This window comes from Lytechinus variegatus, chromosome 11 (genome assembly GCF_018143015.1).
Source record: "Lytechinus variegatus isolate NC3 chromosome 11, Lvar_3.0, whole genome shotgun sequence".
Taxonomy (NCBI): Eukaryota; Metazoa; Echinodermata; class Echinoidea; order Temnopleuroida; family Toxopneustidae; genus Lytechinus; species Lytechinus variegatus.
The window spans coordinates 18,871,078-18,890,566 of NC_054750.1; the positions used below are offsets into that span (position 1 = coordinate 18,871,078).

A 19,489-nucleotide genomic window follows, 5' to 3' on the forward strand; every position below is an offset into this window, starting at 1 on the left:
GTTTTCGACTCGCCGTACGGCCGCCGTAGAACAAATGTGACCATGGTATTACTTACCACAACAGAAACAGAAATTACCAGAAACAATAATACAATAACTCTAAATCATATGATCTCTATCAAATTCATTATTTGAAATGACTGGGATCAATGTTCTTCAAACTTGCATTATAAAAATTGGTAACTGCATGCATGCAATCAGAATAATCCTTCTAAATTGTTTCTCTCTTTTAACATTATTATTCCCAGGGGCAGATCCTGGGTGGGGGCACATTTTCCCGAGGAAAATTTGACAAGAAAGAAAAAGGAAAGAGAGAAAGAAAGATAAAGAAAGAAAGAAAGGGGTTTTAGTCTAAGGGGGGGGGGCGCACACTGTGGATTTCAGAATAGGCATATTCACATAAAAATATATTGGATTATGTCTCTCTAAAGGGGGGAGGGGGGCACGGGTTGGATGTGCCCCCCGGATCTGCCAGTGATTATTCTCATAATGTGTTTGTTGAGGTATGAAGTACTCCATGATTTAATTCAATAAAAAAAGTAATATTCTAAAAAAAAAGCCTAAGAGAGGGGGAGAGAGGGAGAAAAAAAAGAGTTCCTTTGAATATATCCGGGTGCGAGGTTGGTATTTGTGTACTTTTTTTCTCATGCACGACATTAATTTTATGCAGATCCTAGGTTGTGAACAGGACGTCGGCTACTTCTGAGGTAAGCGTGAAAATCCACTAATTATCTCAATGATATGGGTTATTTATGCTGGTGTTGATCTTCGTACACATTTCTTGGTTGTAAGTTATCAGATAAGAAGGTATTCGATGCAAAACTATTCGTATGATGTGTCAAAATCTTCGCTTGAACTTTTCGGACACACCTCGCACAATTGACAAACGAAGATCAACAAAGAAGCCCACACAAAGTGACTTGTGAAAAAATATAAAGAATTGGAAGGGAAGGTGAACGAAAGAATGAAGGAGAGAAAGAAAAGAGATGATTGAGAAGGAAAGAAAATAAAGGAAAACAGAAAAAATAACAGAAAGTTAGAATAAAAGGAGGATGAAAGAAATAGTAAAAGAGATAGAAGAAGGTTTCCGTCATTCTTTGAAATGAATATAGTAAAGAAAGAAAAGAAATGAAGGGGAGATGAATAAATGTCTGAAAGACAAAATAAAGGAGAGAATTAAAGTGGAAAATGGTAAGAAAAAGAAGGAGGAAAGAAATAATGAAGGAAATAAACACGTTTCCTTCATTCTTTGAAAGAAAGAAAAAAAAACTGGAAGGAAGTAAGGGAAAGATAGAAACAATTTAAAGAAAGAATAAGGGAAAAGAATAAAGAAAGGAAGAAAGAGTGAAAGGGAAGAATGAAGGGAGGAGAGAACGAAAAAGAGAGAAAATAATGGAAGGAGAGAAAGAACGGAAAGAAACAGGAGACGAAGAGAGAAGGAAGCCAAGGTAATTATAAGGAAAGAAAGAATGAAGGAAATAAAAAAGGATATTTGATAAGAAGGAAAGAAAGAAAAATGAACAGAGAGAGAGAAAAGAAAATGTCTAGGAAAGAAAGATAGGAAATAGATAAACGGTTTATTAATAAAACTCAAGGCATCATCGCGGCTAAGGCTGAAGTGCGATGTATTCATAATTAATAAAGGCACAAAAAATATTCAAACAATAACACAGATAATTACAAAATAAATAATACGGATAAAGTATGGTATTGGAAATAAAGATAGATGGAACAAAATAGGGCAAGCAGAAAGGATAGGGTATATATAAAAGAAAGAAAAAGGGAAAAGTTCAAACTTCAAGTAAACAAAAATTCCAATCATCTAATAAAAATCATAATTTAATTTGGTGTTTTTTTAAATATATTTTTAAAATAAAAAAAAATGTTTGAGAAATGAATAAAATTTCAAAGTGAAACATATTGTTAAACTTAAAACTACATCGCGGCATCGTGCACACCAAGACTCTAAACGACGGAAAGCTGAAACAACTATAGATCTATGAAAAGTCAATAACTTGTTCCTCCGATTACATCTCCAAATCATTAATCTGAGAATCCATAGCATAATTTATAAGAATTTCCCGCCGATTTTGTGATTATTTTGGTGGAAAAACTGTTTATCATGTGAGATTGTTTTCACCATTGAGAATTTGCTTCAATCCTACATGCCCCTATAGCTGTAGCCTGCCACACACAGGCAGATGGCCAGTTCGTTTGCAATGTATTGGGTTAGCAAGAAATCACCGCAGAACTTGCAAAAGTTTACAGTAAATATCAATTTAATTGTTGTCCCTGCTTTGTCAGCTGTTGGTTATTTAATGAAAGTTCGTCACTTTTAAATGTATTAACTACATTTTGTTCAATATTCTGAAATACGGGACAAATAGGCGTCCCGGGAAGGGTTTGTTGGGACGCCGGGACACAGGAGCAAAATACGGGACAATCCCGGGAAATACGGGACGTCTGGTCACCCTGATGGCCATTAAAGTATGGCAGTGTATGCCATTGCCGGACACTTTAAATATTTCATTGCTTTAAAAATGACAATTAGACGAAATACATGTACAATAAAAAAAAATCGCACTAGCTTTTCCAAATATGAAAATTATGAATATGGTAAAATAATTTTGTATTTACACTATTACAGTTTTCTTTCCATCGCGCTTTCCGCATAGATCTACCCCTCTGCGAAAAAGAACTATTTTCGTGTGTGACACTGACAAATAACACGGACGGGTGAAGATATTCTTTATTGATAATAATGTAATTAAGAATTGGGGTGATTTTTCTTCATATATCATGACGACATGAGTAAATTCTAAATTTTTGCTTGCTTTTTCATATTGAATATCTGACCAGATTTTGGTAATAAATTTGTGTTTGCTATTTAGTATTAAACTAATCTTATTTTTTTCTTTTTAGCTACATATCCCAAGGCTCTCTCCAATATTATGCTTGTTATTGCAGAGAGTCCGCATTGCACGTGCGCAGAACTAGCACCATTTGCAATCCCATAATGCATTGCGGTTCTGATTAGCAATATACCTTATGCCCCATCCATGCCAAGGCAAGGGCTGGCTGACACTAGCCTGGCTTGAGGACTCCTAGTCCTACATGTAGACCAAAAGCTTCGGTCTCTGTTATATTGGTTGTTCTGCTCAACTTCGTTGGATCCTCTCACCAATTACAGAGACCTAAGTTCTAATTCGATCTGTACTACATGTAGATCTACAGCCATATATTCATGGTGATTTTTATGAAAAAGTCAAGGACAAAAATCAGTGAGCCCAGTCAGTTTGATTTTGCATTGTTAACCCCCTAATGGCGGCTGCATGATTGTGAGCCGTCTGTGTACGAGGAGAAATGAAGAAAAAAGCAATGTTAAATTTAAACATTTTTTTTTTATTTAAAAACATCCTTGAAACAAACGGCTGGCAGTTGTTTAGAGGACTCCGTGATGACTTGTCTTTTCATCAAGCCTTCTTTTATTTTAATCTATTAATATGAAAAATGAGAGGGTTATTTTTACCAGAACGATCTGGTGGCAAGTGAAAAATCTTTCCACGCTGCGTTATACAATAGGCCTGACCCTTGACTCGCTTACATTATGACGTACATGTAGCTAGCTATAATGAGCTACATGTATGTCATGAATACGAGGCACCGTTTTGTAGCACAATTTACAGAAAATTTATCATTTAGCAAATAATATCTATTTAAATAAACTTTTAGTTTTTAGTTTTAGTTGTAAATCATTACTTTTAATGTAAAAGTAATTATTTAGAACTAAAATGTAAATGACTGGGTCCATGATCCTGCTCTCTCACTCTCCATGAAGCCTAGCAGTAGCGCCATATTATTTTGGCATCAATGGAACATCAAAGTTTTGGCCCCTCCCCTCCCCCAACTCTAGTACCTTAATTAAAGCTTGAGAGTACATTTAACAAAATTCAATTATACAAAGCTAAGTCTTTAAAGGACAAGTCCACTCCAACAAAAAGTTGATCTGAATAAAAAGAGAAAAATCCGACAAATATTCAATAAAAATTTCATCAAAATCGGTTGGAAAATAAAGTTATGACATTTAAAAATTTCGCTTAATTTCACAAAACAGTTATATTTATATCCTGGTCAATATGCAAATGAAGAGAGTAATGACATCAACTCACTGTTTCATTTGAAAATTATTCTAAATCTCCTCATTGTCATGTGAAACCAAAAATGTTTATTAGTCCCTGAACATGGGGAATTATCATTGTTTATCATTTTGTGGTTTAGTCAAGTTGGTCCTTTTATTGTCACATCAGTAAAAGTTGAAATTCAAAAAATAAAAAAACAAAAGAAATACATGTAGTGAGTGTAGGACATCAGCGATTCTCTCATTTGCATGTGACTAAATTATGCATGTTTGTGAAAAATAAGCGAAACCTTGAAATGTCATAACTTCCTTATTTTACATCTGATTTTCATGAAATTATCAGCATTATGCTTATCTGATTTTCCTCTATTGATTCAAATCAACATTTTTCTGGGGTGGACTTGACCTCTATTAAGGTCGTATGTAAAAAAAGTTCTGCTTGATTGAAAACCAACTTTTATATGACATACTTTTTAATTTGCTGAGCAAATGAACTGTGCATGTCTAAAGATATGCACTTTAATTTAAGTCTTTTGTTTTAGTAGCTAGTATATTTAACATTGATTTGATTTGAAGATATTTCTGTACTGTTCTCCTTGCCCCAAACATATCCCCTCCAGTATTTTGCTCTACTCTCCAGCACCTTCCCCCTGTTTTACTGTATACTTTTTTTGCAACAAATGAAATACCCCCGGTATCTGTGAGCCTTGCAAAATTGAGCAGTGCTCACTCAAGTGTAATATTCTGTGAATAACTATACTGACATGATTTCTAGGGAAACACAAGACAAAACATTTTTTAAAGGATCTTTGGGCCTGATATTGCCATCATAGGATGATGAAAATTGGCCCATAAATGCCACATAAAAACCATGTATGTGAAAAGTAAAAAGTTTTACATCAAGCTAATTAAATGTGAATCAACACCATTCTTAAATCAGTCCATTTTTGGAGCTAAAGGGAATGTGTTGCCAGGAAGTGAATTCTACAGCCAAGCCATCCTTGGTATCAGTGGAAGATCCAGGGTTTTCCAAGGGGGGGGGGGGCACATTTTCCCGAGGAAAAATTTGACAAGCAAAAATATGAAAAATGAAAACAAATGAAAAGCTTTTCAACACAAAAGGGGAGGGGGTCTGCCAGTGCTTGGTATTCCCTACCTATTTTGCTGTAACTTACACTCCATGAGAAGCAAAGCTTGGGGCTAATGAGAAAAAAAATTATAGTGTAGACCTTAGTGTTGCTTTCACTCTGGACAGTCCTTCAGTTATTATCATTGGTACTGCTGGCTTTTTGACAATAAATATTGAGTGCAAAGTAATGTTGAAAAATTCTGTCTTGTTCATTGATAAATACATGAATTGAAAATTAATAAGATTTTGTAACATTATCGATTTAGATCAAGATTTCTTGTTAGAAGTGCTTCTTATGGCTTTTCATCCAAGCAAAACAAAAATCTTGCTTGTTTCCTGTCAACACAGTATATTGAAAATCAAAGCAAAAATGCACCAGTAATTTTCTAAGTTGCCAAGTGCTATAAAGCGTACAGACCCTTCTGAATGCATGTGTACAGTGCGTGTACAGTATGAAGAAATGCTCATAGACTACAAGCTGTGCAGTGGGCCTGTTGAATAGGATCAGTGTTTGTCTGATGATGTGAGTCGATACGACAGCCTCAGAGGAGCTCAGGAAATTGAGTTGATGATCATAGAGGGGAAACCTGACCGTGAAATGACGGATGACCTGAGATGACTAACTATGTGTGAATATCTAGTTCTTATCCTATGACTGGAATCCTATGCAAATGATTTGATATCCACAGGATCATTGGAGTCCCACCTGTTCCTAAGACCACACTGCATTAAAGTCCTGCGTTCTAATTTAAGCAAGACAGAGCCTTTGAGTGTACCACATGTTCTGATACTTGTATGCTAGGAAACTCTGTTCTGTGAAGGTAGACTGTAGTGGAAAGTTTTAACTTTGCTCGAAAAAAATTTGATCCTTATTAGTTCTTCTGATGATACAATTTGGAATATCATTCTTAAGGTGAACAACAATATTGGAATAGGCTATCCTGATGATTTGAAGGTGTTCACTCTCTGTTTCTTTTGTTTGATTTTTACCACACCATGCCCCTCACCCGCTCTCCCGTTCTGCCAGTTGGTCTTACCAAGGATGTTAGTAGATACGCAATGGATCAGTTACAGAAGCCTGCACCATTGAGTCCTGAGGATACACCAAAGACCACGCCTTCGTCCCCTTCATTGTCTTCCAAACCCCATGGTGCTGGCAGGGAGGGGGATATCAAACCCCCCATTCCTCCTGCAAGGGCCCCCAAGGCCACACCCGCTGTTGCCAAGCTGCCTGAGTTGCCCGCTGTGATCGTGGACCCAGAGACTGGTGATAGGTACCGAAGAGGCAGGCTACTGGGCAAGGTAAGCAACACTGAATGTAAACTTAAAGTGGGTGTGAGAAGTGTTGGTGAGAGATCTTTGCAGATACTTGAGCACATTTTTTATAGTAAAAATGGGAAAAAATTAAAAAGGGCACAAGAAATGTTGAAGGCCAATTAAAGATGCAGTATAAGGCCAATCAAGGGTAACCAGGGCCATTGCATTGGATGGTCTACTAGGTTTATAATAAATGTTCTGGGTACTCTAAAAGACATTTTAGTGGAAAAAGGGTATCGGAAGTGAAAAGTATCTCGACTTGTTTTCTGGAACCAAACATTCCCTGAACAAAGCCAACAGGCCTTGCAGATTTCCATACTTCAGTAGCCAATGTGTCATGTTTGTGCTACATTACATGCACGACTGCACGTACAATATCGGACACAAGCTTTTCAAAATATTTGAATTGTGCAACATTGGTACTTGCTTTTTTTATTATTAAACTTTATGCCATGACTGGAAGTGATGGATCTATGCAAATTTGAAATTCATCAGGATGAAAGAAACTGGTACATTTTACTTCTATTAATGTCGAGCAATTTAACAGCAGGTAGGTAAGAGGGGAATCAATTTCCTATGTATAAGGATATCCCCATGCCTGTTTCTTTGTGTCATCTGCACGTGGAAGCAAAGACCTGTCCTTCAACTGCAAAGTGTGTGATCTGTTATATCTTACAGCACAAGTGCAGAGTCTGTATTTTGGGGGCTGATACTGATTCAAATCCAACTTCGTAACTTGTTGAACCTTCATGAATCTTTTAATACTTGAAGAAAATAATCATTGATACTTGAAAAAAATATAATTTTATAGGTAGATCTACAGTAGACAGATAGATATGTAGATATCTAAAGGTAGATCAATAGATAGATAGGCTGCTCTTGGATGGATGAATGGATGGACTCCATCGTACATATAGATAGTTAGATGAAGTACATGAAGAAAGAAAGCTCAGAGAAAGAAGGGGGCAGAAACAGGATACATGTAGTCTTTACCTGTTCACAGCGCAATATATGGATGTTCACCATGCAATGAAAGAATGTGAAAGGAAGGGAGAGCTCTTGTGACGTTCACTAGAAAGAATATTAAACCACATTCCCCCACCCTCAGAAATTGGTGTAAACGAGGGTGTCACAGTAGCTAGGGTGTGATGCCATTAGTCAATTTCCTGTTATTTGACTTGAAGTGAGGGTTCCCCATCTCTGTTTCATGTTATCAAGACCTTTGTGCTGATGTTACTGTCAGCGCTCTGACGAAATCATGTCCTACATGTAGTACATGTACCTGAACAATAAAAGCTACACTTACAGGTATGGTCGCCTTATAAAAAAAAACATTTTTGAAACACATTAATATAGAAATTTTTTTTCAATTCAATTCATTTCACTCAATAAAAATAATATGTGTGTATAATAGTATTTCAGAAATTACATACATGTAATGGCAAGGAAGAATCATTACACAGAGGTAAAAGGAAAAAAAGTTATGTACAAATTAGTCTTTGAGTTTTCGAGTGTGGACTGGTAGATCTGACAGTGTACCAGCCCATTATACATGTATGTAATTACATGTAAGATTAAACAAGGAAGGACAAAACATGTATGTAATGTACAAAGAAAAAACATACAAGGGGAAAACAGACCCAAGCCTACAGTAAAACAAGGATATGGAATGAATTATCTTTTTTGTTATTTTTGAAGTCTTTCAAGTTCTTAATTTTAAGAAAAATCTTATACTATAGCCTCAGGAAGTATTTGAGTTTTGATAAATAAAACCCATTGGAATATTTCATATTCCCCCCAAACAAGTGAATGAATCAGTGGCTCAATATATCTTTAGGAAGGGGGAGGAACTTTTCTGAGAGAGATGGGGAAAGAGCAGGAAAATGACATATTGATGAGCCTCCCTGTAATTCATCACAAAATTGACACTCTTGATATTATACCCTTTAAAAATCCTTTAGTATCTAGAGCTTTGTTCAATACCTTTGTTTGCCATCTTTACAGTTCTGTTGATTCAATACAGTATATTTGATGAGTAATGCTCATAAACTCACAACAAAGCAAATTAAATCTCATGAAACTCCTGCTGGTTGTCAACTAACACATCTTTATCCTATTTAATCTACATAGGTCCTCTCTATTAAAGCTTAAGCTATTAAAAGCTGTGGTTTTGTTATCAATGACATCACAAAACATTTCGAAAATATGACGTCTGATAATAAAAAAGATGTTAGGATAGAGCAACTTGGGAGAATTGACAAAGAAGCTGTTATGAATGCACTGGTGCCACTGCTGAAAATAGTAAGAAAAAGAGGGAATTTGATCTTCTTTATTTGTAAAAGATAAAGATATAAAAGTACATTTTTGTATAGTGTCCACCAGGACATTGGAGGGGGGATCTTTCTAGGGGCTATAAATTATTTTTTCGTTTTCCGTCCATTCAAATCCACATTTTCAAATTAAAGTCAACAATTATCAATAATGACGTGTACATTTGCATTCTTACATCAGTCTACATTGTACAAGCACCTTATTTTAATATATTTTGGATGAATCAATCTTTGTCCAAAACTTTTGGGTTGATCTTTTGCAGTGAAATATGAATGAATTAATAAATGGGTACCAAACTTGAATTGTAAAGTATAGGGCTTTTTTCAAGGGAGAAGATAAATTAGAAAAGGGAAATGTGAAAAAAATATTAAAACTTGGCTGAAAATTGATCTGGATATTGTATGTGTATAGAGTGAGGCTTTGAAAACTTTCTAACAAACATTTGAAAATAGTTCCTTTTGGTTTGATTTCCAGCTAAAAGTAGAACAAAGTTCATTCAACCTTTCACCGGTACAATAACAACTCTTTATTAGTGTAATCCTTTCCGGTTCTGTTGACATGATTTCTGATTGAGGAGTTTTGATCAAAAGATGTGTTTGTAAATAGATTTAACTTGTGTAATTGTGGTTGTTTTATTGACTGACTATTCTGTGCGTTTTGTTGTTAAGTACATGTAGGTGCTGTTAGAAACCATTTTAATAAATACAGTCATAAAATAGCAAGGTATTTTGTAATTTTTCATGGTGATAAAAAGAAAAGAATTAAATTGAAAAGTTAACCCCTCACTTTTACCCGTTATGGAGATCGTGCTTTTTCTGCTCTTGCCCCTAAACTCTGGAACAATCTCCCCATCTCCATCCGTAATGCATCCACTGTTGAATCTTTCAAAACACTCCTCAAATCTTACCTCATTAAGCAGTCCTCTTAATTCCATTTCCTGTTCTCTCTCACTGTATTTTGCTACTTCTTTTTCTCTTTCCAATGCGCAAACCGTTGTATTAAGCGCTATATAAATGTTAATTATTATTATTAAAATACAATTTAAAAATCTTTATGAGATGTGATGTCATTCCAACATGACCTCTTCAAGTGTTCCTTGACCTTTAGGAGTAAGGCAGGCTCAACTCTTTATATACATGTACACCCAATAGTGATGGTCACCATTGGTCAGCTGGCCAGAATAATGGGTTATGCTGTTGAGTTCCTGATGTCAATTAGTATCCATCATAGCATTTGCGAATCCAGGGGGTGGCGGAAGGTGTGGGTGCATTCACAAATTTTGAAAAATATAATGGGCACTGTGTAGAATGTGCGATTGCACACCCTTCAAGTTTATGAAAAAAAATCACATTATCAAAATAAACAATGCAAATGAGTACATTCATGTAAACATGAATCAATTAAATTATAGCATAGACAAATTAGTTCAAGGACCCCAGAGACAGAGGTGCAACTAGTACCGATCTTCAGTATTTAGTACTGAAAAATGAGAAAAATACATGTACTGACGGTTTCATGCAAAATACTGATTTCTAAGTTTCAGTTTAATGTGTTCTACATGGTATTTCTTCGGAAATACTGATTTGCTCACCAATATACTGATTTTCTACTTTTGAAATGCTGAAATGCTCTTGCTCAAGTTGGCAGCTCTGCAGAGAGCATGTAAATGTCACAGGAGCATATATCATGTCACCATTATTTTCATGGTTTTAGCAGAACAGTGCAGTTTGTCTACTAGTATTTCTAAATTCAGAAAAAATATTTGTTTTTCATAAAAGGTTTTAGCAGATGGCATTCATTTGCAAAATGATGTGGTTTTCTCTACCGAGTTCATGTGATTGTTTGTCACTAATTAGACTTCAGGCTGTGTTTACTCATTACCGTATTTCTGGCTTTGTCTTAATAATATTTCTATTTTCTTCAAACCACATATTTTTATCGGTCCATACTTTACAGAGTCATGAATCTCTTCACATCACTCATCAGGCAAAATATTTTTGGGAGCTACATTGTACAACTTATACTGCCTAAATCTTTGACATTGGATAAGCTTTAACATTACAGTGTATCTGTCTTTTAGGGATTTTCCCGGGGGGGGGGGCACTTATATTGACGAGTGGAATCAGTGGATACCATGCGCGATTAAAAAAAAACATAAAAAGGATGTCTTTTTCAAGATAGGACACATTACGTACGTAACGCAATAAGGACCCGTGTCAAAATGAAAAAAATAATGAAAGAAGGGTATTTTCGCTAGGAAGCTACATGTTTAAGGTTAAATTTGCGAGGGTATAAAGAATTAAGACTAAAATGTTTTAATAAAGGATGTACTTTCTGCCCCAAGAGTCAACACTTCGTGTTTAGAGTACAATTTGCACGAGGTGTGGGAGGTGGGGCTGTACTAAACCCAATGATGTAGGTAAAGGTAAGACGACCGATCAACGTCTAACTGAAATATTGCTGTACTTCGGGGTTCAATTCAGGGAATACTTGCGAATAGAATCGTTTTGTTTCCAATACTTGTTAAGGGTAGGGTTTTACATGCCAATACTGGTTAAGGGGTGCATTTTTAGTATAGATGGAAAATACATGTTTAGGGTGCTTTTCGAGACCCAAGGTCGCGCATGGTATCCACTCGTGAATGGAAGTGGCCCCCCGGGGATTTTCCAGGGCTCGGTTGAGCATGGGGGGGGGAATCACCCCGAACCCCTGTGTATTTTTTCCCTGCTTCACATTACATGTATGTACATGGTCCTGTTCACGGATAGGGTCCACTTTAGACTTTTTCCATTTAGAGGCCCCATGCCAAAAAAATAAATGAGTTGGAGAATAACTATCATTGTTGGTAGTTACATACCAATAGGTCCTACCTCCACTAGCTTAACAGGATTCATTCTCTGTTTCCTTTGGGTGGAAAAATATTCAAATGTGACCAAAGTGATCACTTATGGTGTCAACCTCAAAAATGGAATTTAATGTTTAAAGCTGCCAAATTAACAATGATTAGTCCATCAGTTTCAGTTGGTTCTTTTTGTTGAGAGTATTAGTTGTCCTTGAATATCATATATATTTCATATAAACAGGAACCTCTGAAATATGAATTTTAGGCCAATGAAATTTAGTGGCAGGACGTGACATTTTCTGTTCACATTTTAGTGTTATCAAGTCCCTGACCTATAAAAAAAAATTGAAATTGAAATGTTTCATTAACCATGCAAAAATGTTACATAGAACATAGAGATTTAATGTACTGAAAATCATTCTCCAATGATTAACATTGACAAAGCTGTGCAGGACTTGATCTTTGTTCACAGTTTCCTGTTCACAATTTTGTCACGTCCTGCCATTTTTGCTCGGAGCCTGTTCGTGATAATGCTCGACAATGGATCCATCTGTTATTATTCATGATAAGCACAATTCCTAAGTCTACACAGTCAGGTGTAACTTTATTGGAAATATGCTTGAATGCATTCACAGTACTAGATCTAATTTTTCTGTTCACACGTGTCACGTCCTGCCACATCTGTCATGTCCTTCCCATCTTATGCCTGTATCTACTAGAAAAATATCAGTCTATCATTGCAATTTTAGTATGTTTGCAGTTACTGCATTGGTAAAATGTTGGAATATGTACTTTTAACTTTGTGTTCATTACTTCTGTGAAATATGGAAATAACTGTATTTGAAGTGGCAGGACGTGACAAAACAAATGTGAACAGAAATTTATCCACTTTTTGATATGCTTCTCTTTATTTTTTCTATTTTTTCCTGATTATTTGCAAACATTCTTTGTTTTAATGTTGGTCTTCTGTTTTAGATACATTTTCAATAAATGCAATTGCTCTATTTTATTACCTTTAACATAACTTATTGTGCTTATACAGTGCCTATGGGGCTTGTGAACAAAAGTTAATTTGAACACTACTTGTTGTGTAAATATTATTTTTTATTTTTTTGTTTTTATTAAATAATGAACAAGGATCTATATACAGAACATTACACTGCCAAATAAATAATAAAAAAGTGGCCCTGATAGATTGAAATATAAAATTTTTCAGCCAGGACGTGACATAATTGATGTGAACGTAAAATCTTGAATTTCGTAATGTCCCCAGTCAGCAGTGTCAAATAAATGCCACAAGGCAAAATATCAGCATGCTTATTTACGATACACATACATGTACACCCAACCACACACACATACTCACAGGTGCAACCACACACACACCCACACACACATATACTAACCACTGCATCATTATCCAATCCTTTTGACATGCACTTACAGCTGAATCTAAAATTTTAGCTCTATTAGATTTCACCAAGTTGTAAAGTGACAAGTTTGTTGTGCCAAATCATTTGTCATAAAGCTAATTAATGATTGTGTCAACATAATGTATGACATATATTCAAGGAGAGGGGATTATGGAAGTGATGCGGACAGATACATGATATCTTCTTGTAAATAATAAAATCGGGTATAATTTTTCTGATTTATAGATTATCCAATAGTTACAGATCGGCACAGATTAATCCAGGGTGGTATATTCCTGGAGAATGGAGTTGATAGGTGCTGGCAGTAGAAGATATTACCTTGAGGGCAGAAGGAGCTAATATCTATTAGCCAGTAGGCATATTTCTCAAGCAACGACAAGTAGGAAGAGGTCAAATGCCTGAAGCTTCTTACATACATTCACCAAATAAACTCTCTGACTTGAAAAAGAACCCAGAAGAAACCACATGTACCATGGACCTATAGGCATATCACCAGATAGAAGGGCATCAGGTGACATAGCCTGGATGGCTTTAAACACTAAATCATGAGATGAAATGCAAGAATCAGGAGAAAGAACTCGTGCAAGGCGAAAAACTGATCGCCCTGAAAGTGTACTTTCACCTTCACCAGGTACCACACAAGCTCCCACACTAGGCAAGAGACCTCTCTTTCTAACAGATGGGAAGGAAGAGAAGGGGCTGAGAAGAAAAGCTTAACTTTACCAGTGGTGGCAGTCTGACTCATGGATGTACATAAAGATGTGTGGAAAAGAAACTGGAAAAAGGAAAATTATGTGACATTTCCGTTCACATGTAACGTCCTGCATGTATATCTGTTCACATGTAACGTCCTGCCAAATACCAAATGCAAAGCCAGACCCTTATTAGGGCAACACAAACATTGAAAATTATACAAATAAAGACTATATAAAACATCTATCAATCTACATGTATGTGATTCTTGTGCAACATTTACTTTGTTCTGCATACTCCAGTACATACATGTACATGTATAGTCTCTCATTAAAAAAAAAAGAAGAATGTCAGGTACATGGTAATGTCATTTGTGGAGATGGGGCGTTTTTCGCTTGTCCAGTCATAAAATCAGCTAAATAACCCTGTCAAGTTTGTTTAAAAATTTCTTTCGAGCTCAGATTTCTGTTCACAATAGTCTGTCACGTCCTGCCAATAAAAACATCAAATCTGTGGTTTTACAAACAGTACAAGAATCACGCCGATTTTCGTTGTGGGTTATCACTGTGGGAAGGGTAATTCACCAATGACATATTATAGTCTTTTCTTCTGGTCTTGAATGTATAAACAAAACTTTTGCAACTCACATTCACATTTTTTACTGAAATCCTGCCAAAAAGCATTACAAAATTGGTAAATCTTAAGGAAGAACATTCATATTTGAATCTTGGGCAGCAAAAATAATGTGCTTTAATCACTCAGAGAAGAATTGGCATGAGTCCATTCCTTCCGTTGAAAAATGTAATAGAATAAGTACCACTTTTTGGAAAAATATTGCTGTAAGTTCAGGAGATTGGGTTTAGTATGAGGTATAGCAGATGGAATTAAGGTCCAGAATTTTTCATAAAAATTTATAATCCAAAGTTTTCAGAAAAACAATAATTATAATGTTTAATTGGGTTTGAAAATTTGGCCCCTAGGTTGACAAAAAGTGGACCCTATCCGTGAACAGGACCACATGTAATTAATGTTAACATACTGTACATGTAGAATATTCATTGAAGAGCGAATGTCTTTATTTAGAAATTTAAAAATGAAGCCACATTTGTCCTCTTGCATGTACATGTAAGCCTGTACCTAGCAAGGAAACATGCTATTTTGCCCTGGAGCAGACTGCAATTGCAGTGTAAAATCATGGGGCTCCGTTAAAGGGATTTATCCAGGCTGAAGATAATATATCTCAATAAATATAGTAAAAAACATCACAAATATCAAAGAGTTTGTATTCAAATAACTATCTTATTTTCTATGGATATTATTCAAATTTTTGCCAATATTAATGATTATGTTTTCATTTAATATTTTAACAGCATACTTTTATCAGGGTGAACCTCCCCTTTAAAAAGTAGGTCTACACTGTATATAACTATCTCATTATTCATTGAAACATCCGATTTTCTTAGAATTTGTCCCAGCGTTTATGGACTGTTTGTGACAAAAATTTGCCTCATGTTTCATGTTGTCCAGCTCCCTATTTTTCTATAGTTGGCTACCTCCCTAATTTTTGGAGCTTTTGGGCCACCACACATCCTAAGATTGCCCTGCAACGTGATTTTGGAATAAAACGTAAAACATAGAATTTGATGCTAATATTGAAACATGGAATATCTTAATTGATATGTAGAGTTCATTGATGTGTAATGCAATCATTGTATGAATACATGGAACTATGTTCAAATCTGTAACTCAGCTATTCAGAAAAAAGCAAATTTAGTATCTTGTCGACTTGTCATAATGACATCAATCGTACAATGTACGATTTGAAACTAATTTGGCATTTTTTTTCCTGTTACCCAAAATATTAAAAAACTTCCAATCATCCAAATTTGGTATTCTTTCAGTTAAATGGAACCTCGAATAAAAAGATACTTGTTTTCATGAATATTTTCAGAAATTGGGTAAAATGTGATTTGTTTCACCAGACGTACATGGAAGGTGTGTGGTTGCCTTTACAGGCACATCAGCTCATGATGAGCTACCTAAAATACAGTTCCTGACCTAAACTGTGACATTTACGTTATGTCCCGGGGGGGGGGGCCACTTCCATTCACAAGTGGATACCATGCGCGACCATGGGGTCTCGAAAAGCACCCTAAACACGTAATTTCCATATTCTGAAAATGCACCCCTTAACAAGTATTGGCGTGTTAAACCCTACCCTTAACAAGTATTGGAAACAAAACGATACTCTTGGCAAATATTCCCTGAAATGAACCCCTAAACAAGTACAGGAATATTTTATTGTTACGGGTCCTTCGGTCGTCGGCTTTACCTTTTTGGTTTACCCCACCTTCTACACCTCGCGCAAAGCAGACTCTAAACACGAAGTGTTGGGGCAAAACGGACATCCTTTATAAAACATTTTAATTTTGTTTTATCATCCCCGCAAATTAGACCCTAAACACGTAATTTTCCTAGCGAAATAGATACCCTTTTTTCATTATTTTTGTGTTTTTGACACCCTTATCACGTTACGTACGTAACGTGCCCTATCGTGAAAAAGACATCCTTTTTACGTGTTTTTTTGGTCGCGCATGGTATCCACTCGTCAATGTAAGTGGCCCACCCGGGCGTTATGTACATGAAGTCATATTTGATAATATTCCCTATAGCAAAAACATTTTCAGCAATACCACATAAACATTTATTTGTTTTCCCAGGAACCATGGATATCGAGGACTTCCAAGTATTCCTGTTTTTCAATGAAGATCAAATGGCTATTTTTTCCCCATATCCGTGATATATTTTCATTGAAAAGGTACAATGTTTTTGCATCAAGAAGGAATCACTATTTTGTTAAGTTGTTTTTGTCTCACCTGCGAAGGAAAGTGAGACTATAGGCGCCGCTTTTCCGACGGCGGCGGCGTCAACATCAAATCTTAACCTGAGGTTAAGTTTTTGAAATGACATCATAACTTAGAAAGTATATGGACCTAGTTCATGAAACTTGGCCATAAGGTTAATCAAGTATTACTGAACATCCTATTAGAGTTTCATGTCACATGACCAAGGTCAAAGGTCATTTAGGGTCAATGAACTTAGACCATGTTGGAGGAATCAACATCGAAATCTTAACCTGTGGTTAAGTTTTTGAAATGTCATCATAACTTAGAAAATATATGGACCTAGTTCATGAAACTTGGACATAAGGTTAATCAAGTATCACTGAACATCCTGCATGAGTTTCACGTCACATGACAAAGGTCAAAGGTCATTTAGGGTCAATGAACTTTGGCCGAATTGGGGATATCTGTTGAATTCCCATCATAACTTTGAAAGTTTATGGATCTGATTCATGAAACTTGGACATAATAGTAATCAAGCATCACTGAAAATTTTGTGCAAGTTTCAGGTCTCATGATTAAGGTCAAAGGTCATTAGGGTCAATGAACTTTGGCCGAATCGGGGGTATCTGTTGAATTACCATCATAACTTTGGAAGTTTATTGGGCTAGTTCATTAAACTTGGACATTAGAGTAATCAAGTATCACTGAACATCCTGTGCACGTTTCAGGTCACATGACCAAGGTCAAAGGTCAATGAACTTTGGCCGAATTGGGTGTATCTGTTGAATTACCATCATAACTTTGAAAGTTTATGGATCTGATTCATGAAACTTGTACATAAGAGTAATCAAGTATCACTGAATATCCTGTTTGAGTTTCAGGTCACATGATCATGGTCAAAGGTCATGTAAGGTCAATGAACTTTGGCCATGTTGGGGTTTTTTGGTGAATAACCATCATATCTCTGTAAGTTTATTGGTCTAGTTCATAAAAAGTTGACATAAGAGTAACCATGTATCACTGAACATCTTGTGCGAGTTAGAGTAGTATTCAAAGTCAGCACTGCTGCTATATTGAACCGCGTGATGCAGGTGAGACGGCCAGAGGCATTCCACTTGTTACAGGTTGAATACCTGGCTTCTTGATGGATTTGGAATTTATCTTTTAATCATTTCTTATAATGTTTTCAACATAACAAATATGTTTGAGTTGTCTAATTGTATGAATTCATACATGTACATGTATGATGTACATGTATGTAAGTTTTGCATTATTTAGCCTTTTTTTATCTTTTCCTCGAGCTGTTGATACACATAAAGAAATAAAGGAGAAATATCTGGACACCTTTGCATAGAAAAATCTGCAAATAGATTCTCAATGAAGTTCACCATTGGTCATATGTATGTGTAATATATTATTTCTTGCAAATTTCTGAAAATCGCTTTCTGAACATTTTGTCTGGGTATATTTGTGTACTTGAAGAGTGGTATTTTCAAACCAAAATACAAATAATCTTCCAAAATCTTGTTATAAATATTAATAAACTGCTGTCACATGTAGTGCAGGCCGTCCACTCAAAATACTTGCAGTGTATATAATTTTCTAGTCTGCTTGGATTCTCTTGTCAACCCAAGGGCTGCCTCAATTTTCCCGTTTCCTTCCCCCCAACAAACCAAGCGACTGTGAGTCATACGACATCATCGAAAATTCGAATTCATATGAATCAACACAAGCCAAATGGGAGCTCCCTTAAAAACACTCAAAAATATGTCATCGCTGTAGTGGAATGGGGGATTTTTAGCAAGCATGGTGAAGAGCTTTAATAGACAGTGACTTGTTTTAATGGCTCGTTAAATGTCCTGGGCTTTGAGATGTAATTGAAAGTAATTGGTATTCGCTTGATGAGTGTTGCAGGAGTGCAATTTAATTTTAGTTTTGTTTTACCATTGGTTAAAGGTGTACCTCTTGTCTGATAAAATGAAAGAAAGTTTGTGTTTATATTGATATTTTTTAAAGTTAATTATGATTGAGATGATATTAATTGTTATTATTATCATTATTATTATTACTATTGACTCAGGGCTCCACACTAACCCTTTTTTCTACTGGTCCAACTAGTTCATGTCGGACCAGTAGATACCCAGTTTTTGTCTCACCTGCGAAGCAGAGTGAGACTATAGGCGCCGCTTTTCCGGCGACGGCGGCGGCGTCAACATCAAATCTTAACCTGAGGTTAAGTTTTTGAAATGACGTCATAACTTAGAAAGTATATGGACCTAGTTAATAAAACTTGGCCATAAGGTTAATCAAGTATTACTGAACATCCTATTAGAGTTTCATGTCACATGACCAAGGTCAAAGGTCATTTAGGGTCAATGAACTTAGACCATGTTGGAGGGATCAACATCGAAATCTTAACCTGAGGTTAAGTTTTTGAAATGTCATCATAACTTAGAAAATATATGGACCTAGTTCATGAAACTTGGACATAAGGTTAATCAAGTATCACTGAACATCCTGCACGAGTTTCATGTCACATGACCAAGGTCAAAGGTCATTTAGGGTCAATGAACTTTGGCCGATTTGGGGGTATCTGTTGAATTACGATCAAAACTTGAAAAGTTTTTGGATCTGATTCATGAAACTTGGACATAATAGTAATCAAGTATCACTGAACATCCTGTGCAAGTTTCAGGTCACATCAAGGTCAAAGGTCATTTAGGGTCAATGAACTTTGGCCGAATTGGGGGTATTTGTTGA

The 19,489-nt window shown here is 35.9% G+C and overlaps 1 protein-coding gene across 4 annotated transcripts in view; it reads left to right on the forward strand.

Moving 5' to 3' along the window:
* The first annotated feature begins 618 nt into the window (after positions 1-618).
* Positions 619-19,489, forward strand: part of LOC121423809 (serine/threonine-protein kinase PLK1-like) — a 49,203-nt gene continuing 30,332 nt past the window's right edge. The window contains exons 1-2 of one of the 4 annotated variants that reach the window (XM_041619304.1): positions 619-707; positions 6,295-6,569. In XM_041619304.1, coding sequence (XP_041475238.1) covers positions 6,327-6,569 — 243 coding nt within the window. In that variant the 5' untranslated portion in view covers positions 619-707; positions 6,295-6,326. Of the gene's footprint in view, positions 708-5,721; positions 6,570-19,489 lie in introns of those variants that run through there. The other 3 variants (XM_041619302.1, XM_041619301.1, XM_041619303.1) reach the window with 3 other exon arrangements.